The sequence below is a fragment of the Pyrus communis genome, chromosome 14 (assembly GCF_963583255.1).
Source record: "Pyrus communis chromosome 14, drPyrComm1.1, whole genome shotgun sequence".
Taxonomy (NCBI): Eukaryota; Viridiplantae; Streptophyta; class Magnoliopsida; order Rosales; family Rosaceae; genus Pyrus; species Pyrus communis.
In genome coordinates, this window is record NC_084816.1 from 15,683,612 (window position 1) to 15,695,971 (window position 12,360).

General features: G+C 36.7%; 1 protein-coding gene across 1 annotated transcript; it reads right to left on the reverse strand.

Annotated features, from left to right (window-relative positions):
* Positions 1–2,673: 2,673 nt before the first annotated feature.
* LOC137714427 (uncharacterized) lies at positions 2,674–3,621 on the reverse strand. Its single transcript, XM_068453649.1, has 2 exons — positions 2,787–3,621; positions 2,674–2,690 (listed from the first exon to the last, which is right to left on the reverse strand). Exons 1-2 carry the CDS (start codon positions 3,619–3,621, stop codon positions 2,674–2,676), a joined length of 852 nt encoding a protein of 283 aa, XP_068309750.1.
* Between the last annotated feature and the right edge of the window lie 8,739 nt (positions 3,622–12,360).

Consider the following 12,360-nt stretch of genomic DNA (forward strand, 5'->3'; position numbering starts at 1 on the left):
ACGAATGGGATGAGACTTTCCATCCTTCGAATTGAAGCAGACATAGTATGTACCGGTCTATGGATTGTCAGTATCCCTCCGACAATCCTTATGACCAAGAACCTTTTTGGACATGATGGTTATGAGAAGGTATCTGTAATCTAACATCATTAGGTTACTTCTTCCATCGATCCATTGTCCATGGATTCACTATTTAGGACATATTTTGTTCATTGAGATAGTCCTAATTAGTATCTTTGCCTTCCGATGTATAAGAGTCACATATACATCAATTCATTGTCCTGAAAGGTTTCTTCCAAAGATTGACTTTCAGGGCATATTTCCAACAATCTCCCACTTGCACTAAAGTCAATCACTAGTGTATCTTATACATGCTAGTTGAGTGAGCTTATGCTCGTAGGTTAACTTGGTTATGTATTAATCACCTTTTAATTTAAAAGGGATTTACTTATCAAATGTTTCTAAAACATTTTGATGATGTCTCTTTCTTGTGTTCGAATACTTTGATGAGACCTTGATTCCATGGCTTGAGCTATCGCCCCATTATGTCGTAGTATCCTACTAACGACCTTATGGTTTGGATTCAATCATTGGTTCTAAAAGAACCCCTTCCTTTCAAAACACCTTTTGAAGCAGTTTCTAAAACAATATATCGACATATATTTTGTTTGTATACTTTATACAAACTTTGCTCCAACCTTGAGACCATTGTAGTACGATACTAACAATACATTCATATGATTAGTTCTTCATCCATTATGAAGTTCCATTTGTTAAAATGGGTTATTTTCACTTTGGTTCGTAACCTAAGTGAATGCACGCTTCCAAAGTCCCACTCTGATGTTCCTTTCTTAAAGGCAATAATACTCTATCAGTTGCTTTGGTTCTGATCCTGGGATATAGTAATATCTTAAAGTGATAACCCATGGTTTTTCACTTTTGGATATCTACTCACAAGTCCATACATGTGTCCCTTTTTGTGATTTTATGACACATTCATTATAAGGGTTATGAAAGTGATTTTCTATCATATAGTAAAATGCTTTCTTAAATCTTCAACATTTGAGATTTAATTTCCCCATATAACTTCCTTGAGATAGCCTTTGTTATATCAATAAGTCCAATTCAAGTCTATACTTAAAATTAACCGTGTCATGTCTTGTCATTTTTCGAGTAACATCTAGGTTTGATCAAGTCTATCAAATAGACTTCATTCATATCTTGTTGCTCAAATTATGACATCACTCCCATTGGGCTTGTTGTAACTTAGCATTCATTCAAAACTTAACACTTAAATTTTTCTTGATTTGAATGCATATTGCTCCCACTAACTTGTTTTGGATCTATTGACAATCATTGAGATCCATTAGCTTATTAATGATGTCTCAACAATTTTGAGACTATCAACAATACTAGCTAACACAAGTTATTTAAATGAATCATTTAAATGGTGTCATACACCATTCTTCAAGTTTTAGTCATACTAAGACTTTAATGTAGTCATATAAGAATTATCCAAGTCTTTAGTGAAAGCAAGGCTTCTACTAAGGATATAGAAACTCAACCATTCCTTCTAGGTGGTTGATATAATTCTTTATCAAAAAAACTACATGGAGCGTTATAGTTACATAAGGTGACGAATTCGGATTGTCTTGTCGTTAAACTATATGTTGTGACTCATTTTGAAACTATTCCCTTTTGTTTCATCAACTTGTCCATATGCTTTGTAATTTAGCTTGTTCTCATAAAAGAGAATGATGGACAACTCCCAACATATAACCATTTTATGCTATGTTGACGAAACCTACATTCAAAGACTATTCTTTAGAATGTTACACAACATAGAATATTAATGTTTTGTAGAGCTTGAGTCTTTTAACAATTAAAATTATAAACTCTCAATAATAGTCAAGTACTATTATTATTTAGACAACTATAAACCAATCATATTCAAGTTTATATCCAATTTCTTACCTCCCACTATTTCTCATGACTTTAATGAGAAATCATTTCATACATTCAAAAATTGTATAAACGTGGAGTATACGGGTTGAGGACATTGTGTAGTAGCTTTAAAACCTTTCAAGCTCATTTGTTTCACTCTTCACTAAGTTGATGTCTTGTTATTAAGTGACTAAAACCTTTAAACATTTTATTGATTTAGACACTTAAATTTTTGGTTTAAACACACTTGACATTTTAAAACAATTTTAAGAATGTCCAATTAATTGTTCAAAACTACTAATTGAATCAAGAGTGATCTTGATTATTGTGGTTTAAGTGATAACCATATAAGAAACGTTTTTCTTATTTCTAATATCATTATTATCATGTATCTCATCTAGGATACAACAAGACAATCTTCAATTCATAACTTTACTTTAAGGAAATATTTTAGAAGGCATTCGTCACATTACATTAATATGATAACACAAACATTCACAATGTTTAACTTAAAAGGAATTATCTCTAAACATTTAGAGACTTATTTAAGTACCTTCAAACATTTAGGCATTAATAGTGGTCTTCCATCATATGAAGCCACATAATAAGTTCTTAACACAATAAGAAAGTTTAAAGACAATCTTTAAATGCCTAAACAAACTTCCCAAGTAGTAAGCAAAAACATGGTGACCGAACCCTTCTCCACTCTTTTATTTGCTTGTTCCTCTTCTACTTAGCTCCTCCACCTATATACAATTATATAAGTGATTAGCACTTTATATCAAATATAAATATTTAGAAGATCTAACAATTAGAATTGAAGATAAGAACATAAACCATACCTTGTGGCTTGTCCTTAAGAGTTGCAAGGTATAACCTGCAATTCCTCTTCCAATGTCCCTCCTTTCCACAGTGGTGGCAAGCCCCCTTGGGCTCCATTGCCTTCTTTTTCTTCACTCCCCCTTTCGGCTTAAGAGTGGGTGACTTCTTCTCCTTCCCTTTGCCTTTGCCTTGCGGCTTAGACTTGGAAGAGGATGGCTTGTTGTAGGCTACTGCAGAAGTCCCTACAACGTTCTCTTTTATCATAGTTTTCTCAGCAGTTACTAACATGTTTAGTAACTCAGAGAGAGTATGATCCATCTTATTCATGTTGTAGTTCATTACGAACTGTGAAAATGAATCAGGAAGAGAAGCCAATATAAAGTCCTGGGCCAATTCCCCGTCAAGTGGAGTACCTAGGTTCTCCAGTTGTTCTATGAATCCTATCATCTTCAGTACATGTTGATGCACTGGAGCCCCTTTGACCATCTTGGTCTTCACAAGTTCACAAACAGTGTTAAAGCGACGGTTGCGCGTCCCTTCACCATATAACTCCGTAAGATGGAGTATTATGGAAAATGCACTGTCCATGCCCTCGTGCTGTCTCTGTAGCTCCTCATTCATGGAAGCCAACAGATAGCACTTGGCTTGTGTATCATCCTCAACGTGCTTGTCATACTTAGCACGTTCATCCTCTGTGGCCTCAGGGCCAAGAGGTATGTCAGGAAGAGGCTTGTCAAGTACGTAAATGATCTTCTCCAATGTTAGGAGAATCTTGACATTACAATACCAGGTTGGGAAATTATGCCCCTCTAGGCAATGTTTGTCGAGTATTTTCGCGAACGTGCTTCCAACCATATCTAAATACATAAACAATAAAATAAATTAGTTTGATTGTTGATTAAGTCACACGATTCGGGTCTTTAAACCGAATGACACCACCCACCATTTTTGGCAAATTCCATATCCCTCAATAGAATCCGAGAGTTACGTTGAACTCTTAGCGGGGTATGGGAGACTCACCATTACCAAGCCCACCTCAGAATTATATCATGTTGGTTAGCAAAAATAATGATGAGAGAATAACACTTTAGTCATTTACAACTCTTGTAATTACCCATCTAGTTTGGCCTCTAGAGAATGAATGCCTCAGAATTATATCATGTTGGCACCATTGCACTTAGTTAAGTTATTCCCACCATGCTTAGTTTATGTAAAGGTTCAAGCATAACCTCAGAATTATATCATGTTGGTCATACTCGTTGTCTACACTCACCTCATCATATGTTTATGGACTCCTCCTGAATGTAAGCACATACTTTGTACCTCCCCATTATAGGGTGAAGTTGGTGCATGAGTCACAAACGATTGGAGCCCACCACGGTGGAAGGCCTACGAAGAAATGTTCAAAGCATCTCTCGCTTATCAACTTAATATTCTTTGTTGGTTGAGGGATTTTAAGGTCTCATCAATTTTATTTATTTAAACATATTCAAATAAATTGTCCTATTACAACTACTAGTCCAAAGTTAATGAAATTAGTAGCATATGATATCCCCACTATTCGTTTTCATAAAACAAATCAATATCAAAACATTTTTCAAAATATTGGAGATATATATAACTACTAATTGAAATCATTATAGTTTAGTAGCGTATGATACTCCCACTATTTGTTTTGAGAAAAACAAATCAATATCAAAAACGAATTTTTTCAAATATTGGAAGTAACTACTACTACTACGGTTTTTGCAATCCTTTGAAATTGGACTTTATAGTTATCTTAGGCTCTTGGATGACCATGGATTTATTGGGTTATTGCAACAACGAGCCAACATTGTTGAATAAGATCTCGGGGAGGTTGTGTCATTTTAATTACGTGCTTTTCAATCCAATTAAAACATTTTCATTGAGCCATTAGAAATGAAAGACAATCATTCATTGCTTATTAGGGCGTTGGACCCATTTAATCTTTAATCTCATGTCAAAAACCTCTTTTAGTTATGTCTCCTTACCAATAGTTAAAGAAACTCTAGTCTAGCACTAGAGGGAATCAACTAACTAAAAGAGATTAAGAAGTAATAAGAATTACAAACCGATTTGTACAAATTCCTACAAATTACACATACTAAGAGGGAGAGATAGATTAATGTCGAAACGTGACAAGGTCCAATTGAAACAGTAATTAAAACACATTCCCAAGGTTCAAACAATTTGATTTTAGCGCCTTAACTCATAGCTTAATTATCGTTTAAGGCATAAGTCCATAGTCACCCATTTTCTAACTACTTAATCACATTAAATAATTAAATGGAATGCAACATAATCAATTAGATTTAGTGCATATGGGCATAATTAAATGATGAGTTTAAACTTTAAACAAAATTAAAATCAAACATTTCAATTTTTAAATAGTAGGGGTCTTAATGCAAATATGAAAAAGTAAGGGGTCAAACCATAAATACTAAAAGTAATACCAAACTTTTCATGATTACAAAAGGACCCTCAAGTGGGAAAACCACTTGAGTTGGCCGGCCAAATGAAGGGGGAAGTGGGTAGGTCTCACCCACCTTGCATTATTTCAACATAAAGAAGAAGAAAAATATATCTTGTTTGCCACTTAATTTTGCTTTAAGGACTTTAGGGAAAAGGGTGATGGAAATATATATCTAGACAAGTCTAGGTATTAATTTAAATTTTGGTGTAGGCTATGGATGGTATGTACATCATCCATAACCACAAAACAATGCATGTAAAACCATTTTCCCCAAAAACCAAACCATGAACACCAAGAACAAAACCATGAACATATTTTTCAAGATTTGTATGTTCTTGGTGATTTTTCAAACCCAAAAAAACAAAAGTGACAAGATCACTACTTTCTAGCTTCAAGGTGTGTGTGTGAGGTTCAAAACAAAACACAAACACTAACAAAAATTCCCCATTTAGCCGAACCCCCTTTAAGGAATAAAACCCCAAAATTTTTGTTTCTAAACCCTCTTTTCATTCATGCATCCAAAACATTTTTGCATACATATCTTTCTCAACTATTGATACACCTTTTTCAACATTTGAAAAGACAAAAGATAAACATATTTTGAATGAAAAACAATTTAAACTCAAACTTCATTCATGCATCAAAAACACTTTTCTTGCATATCCTTTTCAACTTTTGATTTACAATTTTTCAACACTTTGAAAAAACAAAAGATAAACATATTTTGAATGAGGCAATAATATGACATACATAAAATTAAAACCCATATGCATAAAATCTAAAAGGACACATCATACATAAACCTTTGGCTCTGATACCACTTGAAGGGAAATCTATGAGATTCATGTGGGATTTCTAGTGACTAGCATGCATATACAATTCAAAATTTATATACGAAAGCAACGGAAGCATGTCATACATTTTATCAAAGCTATAGTCATGCAAATCCCCTTCAAGATGCATAGGTTTATATAAGATGCATCAAAACAAAATTTATAAGAAGAACAAACTAGAGGTTTAGTTTTATACCTCTTGATCTAGATCTTAGACCAAGGATGGACCACCTCCAAGATCTTTGCTCCTCAAACTCCTTGAGCCTAGCCTCCCTCCTTGCTTCCTCCACTTTGTATAGTAAGTGCTCCTAGGTTCTCTTCAAGTTTCCAAAGATATGAAAACCTCTAAAGATCCTCACCCACTTTGTAATGAGAAAGATGAAGGAATAACCAAAGGGGTGATAAAATGATTAGCTAATTTCCCCCCATGGTGGCCGGCCCTTTGTTGTTAGAGAGAGTTTGATATTCTCTTCTCTTTTGTGTTTTGAATAATCTAAAAACACACCCTCCCATCTTTCATTATTATGTTCCTTTTATTACATAAAGAAACAAGTCAACAATTGACCTTCTCTCCTCTCTTTGGCCGGCCATGTGTGTTTGGTTTGGGCTTTGGGCTTTTAATTATTTCAAGTCATCCAATGCTTGAATAAAAGCCCAATGGGTTTTGGCCCAATGGGCCTAATTAAACCCGAACGTTTCTTTAAGCCCAAAACGATCTTTATCGCTTTTATGATTTCTTTAGACTTTCTAAATTAATCAAAACACTTAATTAATCCAATTAATTATTTCCATCATCCATTAGTTACTCACTACAAGAGTGTATTGGTGAACAATCTTTTAGGTTCTAATTAGCAAGGCAGTGAGGTGATTGGCACCAATCCAATTGATTATATTTAATCCATACACTTAGTGAATTAAAACTTACTTTTAATTCACCTTCTTCTTTGATGACTACATTTAATCATCTAGAAGAACTCACAAGCCATGAGTGACATCTAAACATATATCATGGCTACCCAAGCTAATGTAGAAGTTTATTCGGAGAACCTATTCAGTTGGAATTACAATGTAATTCGATCCTTCTCTAAAACAATACTCTCAATCACATCACTAGGGTATGGATTTATAATGTCAAACCCCTAATGTGATTATTCCTTCTTATACGATTCAATTGAGACGTATAGGAACGCTTTCCTTTATTACGCTCGATACTTCGGCCGAAGATTCCCGAATCATATCTTAGAGTATTCATCCTTTCTTATCGAGGATTAGAGATTCCTTGTTGCGCATTCACTTGCCTTCATGGCTAAGTGGCTTAACCCCAATGATGCCTTGGACACTCGCGTATGGAATGACTTTAACATAATCAAAGATTAAGTACTTAACCACAAGACAACGACGATGCCTCAGGTCAAAGGATTACTTACATTATTCCAACCATTAGAGTTACTTGCTTGACATGTGAGTAGACCTCCATGCAAGTACTCTCGTTTGATTGTGTTCAGTGAACTCATTCCCTTAATGAGCACCTACATGCTTGTCTTAGTGTCGCTACACGAATGGGATGAGACTTTCCATCCTTCGAATTGAAGCAGACATAGTATGTACCGGTCTATGGATTGTCAGTATCCCTCCGACAATCCTTATGACCAAGAACCTTTTTGGACATGATGGTTATGAGAAGAAGGTCTCTGTAATCTAACATCATTAGGTTACTTCTTCCATCGATCCATTGTCCATGGATTCACTATTTAGGACATATTTTGTTCATTGAGATAGTCCTAATTAGTATCTTTGCCTTCCGATGTATAAGAGTCACATATACATCAATTCATTGTCCTGAAAGGTTTCTTCCAAAGATTGACTTTCAGGGCATATTTCCAACACATTATGGGGGAATACGTCTCCTCATAATCAATCCCAGGGCGTTGAGAGAAGCCTTGCGCTACGAGGCGAACTTTGTATCGCACTATTTCACTCTTCTCATTACGTTTTCTTACAAAAACCCACTTGTAGCCCACGGGCTTCACATGTGATGGAGTAAGAGCTATAGACTCAAACACCTTACGTTTCGCAAACGAATCGAGTTCGACCTAGATTGCTTGTTTCCAATTTGACCAATTATTTCTACGTCGGCATTCATCGATGGAATGTGGTTCAATATCACCACTAAGCATGATGTCAGTAGCTACTATATACACAAATGCATCATCGATGATCATCTCATTTTGATTCCAAACCCCATCCAATATTGTGTAGTGGACCGAAATCTCGCGATTCTTGGGAGGCCAGGTTATCTTATATAAGACATCACTGCAATCTAGAATAACCTCATGCGTTGGAACAGATGAGTAAATGATGGTTAGATTCAAACAAGGGTCACTAGTTTATGCCATTTTCCTATTCTGAGGTTGTGAATCCTTTGAACCAAGGGGTCTGCCATGCTTCAGGGTAAGAGCGGATGATTAGCTAGCCGTCAATGTACTAGGCCGCGTGGAAGGTATGACATTTCCAGGCGGTATTACGGCGTACTCTAGGTACGTCGATCCATGTAGGTACTTTTATAGCGAGTATATGTGATCTCGTTACCTTTGCTAGATTAGTAAAAACATTCGGCATACTTTGAGCAATGCTCTAAAGATCTAGAATACGTCGCACTTTAGTTTCAGACTGGGCCGTGCAGGGATCTAAATGAGACATAGTGGGAGCATACCACGACAATTCATAGCATTCTATAGGAACATTAATATTCTTATCTCCCCCTAACAATTGAAAAACTGCCTCATTAAAGTGACAATCCATAAAACGTGCGGTAAAGAGATCTTCTATCAAGGGCTCTAAGTAGCAAATAATTGATGACAAATCATAACCCACATATATTCACATTTTTCTCTAATGACCCATTTTGGTACGTAGTAGTAGCTCTATTAGCACATAGACTGCACACCTAAACACACATAAATGCAAGATGTCAAGCTCGTATCCAGTAACCAACTGTAGTTGTGGGTCTCAGGAGGACCAACATAGCTACATGCAATATTGCATTGCCACAGGCAGATACCGATAGTTTAGTTCGCATAACCAAAGTCTAAGCTATCAATTAAAGGCGCTTTATGAAAACTTCTACCAGGGTGTTTTGGGTGTGAACATAGGGTACATGATGTTCAACTTCAATCCCAACTGACAAGCAATAGTGATCAAAAGTCTATGATGTAAACTCTCCAGCATTATCCAATTGAATTGACTTAATTGGATAATTAAGGTGGTGAGCCCTAAGTTTAATAATTTGTGCTAGGAGTTTTACAAAAGCAGCGTTGCATGTGGACAATAAACAAACATATGACCAACATGTCGACGCATCAACCAACACCATAAAGTATCTAAATGGTCTACATGATGGTTGGATAGGTCCACAAATATCCCCTTGAATCCTCTAAAGAAACTTAGGAGGGTTGTGAATAATCCTTGTAATTGAGGGTTGAGTATTCAACTTCCCCAATGAACAAGCTTTGCATTACAAGAATCCAACATATGGAGGTAAATGATGTTCATGTGATGATTTAAGGATACGGTGCATCATGTCACGTCCGGGATGTCCCATACGATCATGCCACAGTAGCAAAGTGCCCTCGTACTTAGGCTCAAGGCTGGCCACATGGTAACTCTCTATGCCAGGAGTGGTTGTGATGTACAATCCACTCGGGAGACGTTCTAGCTTTTCGTGAATAAGCTTCTGGCCATACTCATAAGAAGTGATATGAAGAAATTCAAAACCATTCTTTTCAGTGGTTTCAACATGATATTGATTATCTCGAATGTCTGTAAAACTCAGCAACGTTCTTCCAGAACGTGAAGAATAGAGGACCTCTTTAATGGTTAAGACAGTACCATTAGACAACATTATATGGGCATTTCCGTATCCTTCAATCATGTTGGATGAGCCTGAGAGGGTTGTCAAAGGTGCATTCTTAGGTATGAAGTTAGTAACATAGTGTCGCCCACGCAATATGGTGCGCATAATAGCATTATCAGCCAAACAACTAACTTCCCCACTTGTCATACCTAGAAATAAATTAATTGAATTGGCCATATGCATAAATTTAATTCCATTCATTCAATTAATCAATGAGAAATAATATCCATAAAATAATTATCCATAATTCAAAACCAAAACCGAACAAATTATTTCAAAGACTTAGAAAAATTGTCCAAAAATTAAACCATAAACCTAAAAATAGAGGGGGTCCGACAACTCCTAGTGGGTTCAGCCACTAGGGGTAAAAACATCCTAAAAACATGTCTAAAAGAATAAAACTTATTCGTCCATAGGAGTTTATGCCCCCTGAAAATCTAATATCTCCATGGATATAGTAGCATCTTCGAGATGTTCCATATGGGCAAAGTTAGACTCATGATGGAAATGATATTTAGCAATAGCCTCAGGGGTAGCTCTGCATACGCGTGACCAATGATCATTTGATCCACAGTGGTAGCACATGTCCATTTCAATGGAAACCGATTGAACAGTAGCTTTTCCTTTGTTCTTGAAGTTTAGGGCCTTAGGTGCAAGGGGTTGGCTCTTCTGGGTCAAATTTCCTCCATTGGGTGGGCCTTGGCTCTGTTGACCTTGGACCCATGGGTGGGCTTGCCGCCCATTATCACGACCACGACGATCTTTTTATCATTTGTGGCTGCTAGAATTGGTTGCATGTGCTTCAAGCGGAGTGTTCGAGCTAATGGGTCAAGGTTGATGATTTCTCATCAAAAGCTGGTTCTACTTCTCAGCGAGAAGTAAAACAAATATCAAATCCAAAACTTTGGTGTACATTTGTGCTCTACATTGTTGCTGCAAGACAATATTGGTGACATGGAAGGTCAAATAGGTCTTCTCTAAGATATCTGCATCTGTTAAGTCCACTTTACAGAACTTAAGCAGTGATCTGATTCTACAAACTTCATAATTGTATTCATTCACAGACTTAAAGTCTTGGAAGCGTAGATGTTGCCAGTCAAGTTTTGCTTCAGGCAAGTAAATGTCTTCTAGTGATCGAAACGATCAGCCAGAGTAAACCAAAGGGTGTGTGTGTCCTCCTCAATGAGGTACTTGGTCTGCAGTACATCATGAGTGTGTCTTCGAATGAAGATCATTACAGTAGCTTTCTGAACTTCATCAACGGGTTTGGACATATGTAGGTTCCTCGATGATGTCTCTAATACCCTTTTGCAGTAAGATGGAGATTCACATCTTGAACCCACTTTAGGTAGGTACTTCCAAATACTTTCAAAGCGGTAAAATCGAGCTTGTTAAAGTTCGACATGTCCCTAAGACGAAGGGTACTATAAAACGTGGATAGTCATATGGTAATCTATAGACATACATCATAGAACATTCAGGTTCTATACATATGTATTGGTTTAATTTAAACATGAAAGCCACAGGTTTCATATGGTAAGTTTTGAACGAAAACTTCGGGTTTCAAAGGCCTAAATATGAAACTACAAGTTCAATTTAGTTTTATGATCAATTAGTTCATAAAGGAGAGGTTCCTGCAAGAACATAGAATGCAATATGCTGACTTAAGTGTAGTGTATTTGAGTTGCTTCCAGAACTCAAGTGTGAGAGCTTCAGGACTACGAAGGGAGGTCAACGGTTCAAAGTAAAGGAATAAATTATTGAATCGTTAATGTCCAAAAGTGATCTTCAGGTTAATAATTTTGGATTAATTATCAGATTAATGGACTACATGTCACTTTTAATTAATTCAATAGATCGGGACCAAACGGGGTCGATCATGGAAGTAAAATAATGACAGACGGCTCAGATTAGCTTTGGTTGGTGATAAACCAAGTGATAATTAAATTAGAATTAATTAGCTTAAACCAAAGTACCACAAAAAAAATATTTGGGCATGATTTATATCGCAGGGATGCCAAAAATTGGCATTGGGTCAAAAAATAAATCGACCCAACCAAAAGTGGGCTGGCTGCGATGTGGGGACAGGTCCTGCAGCACAGCTGCAGGCCATTAGGCCGTGAGAAGGCTGCAGACCTTTAGGCCGTGTGGTATGGGTGAGCCCAGTAGCAAAAGTTGCTGGTTTCAACCAAAAAAAAAGGCACAGGGCCAGCCCAGCCTAAAGCTGGCTTGCGGGTTGGTGCGAGGAAGGCCCAGCCAAGGCTGGCTCCCGGGTTTTTGGGTTGGGCCAAGTCAAGCCCAGCAGCATAAGCTGTGGGCAAGTGGGCCAAGACTTGGGCAAAGCCCATCAATAG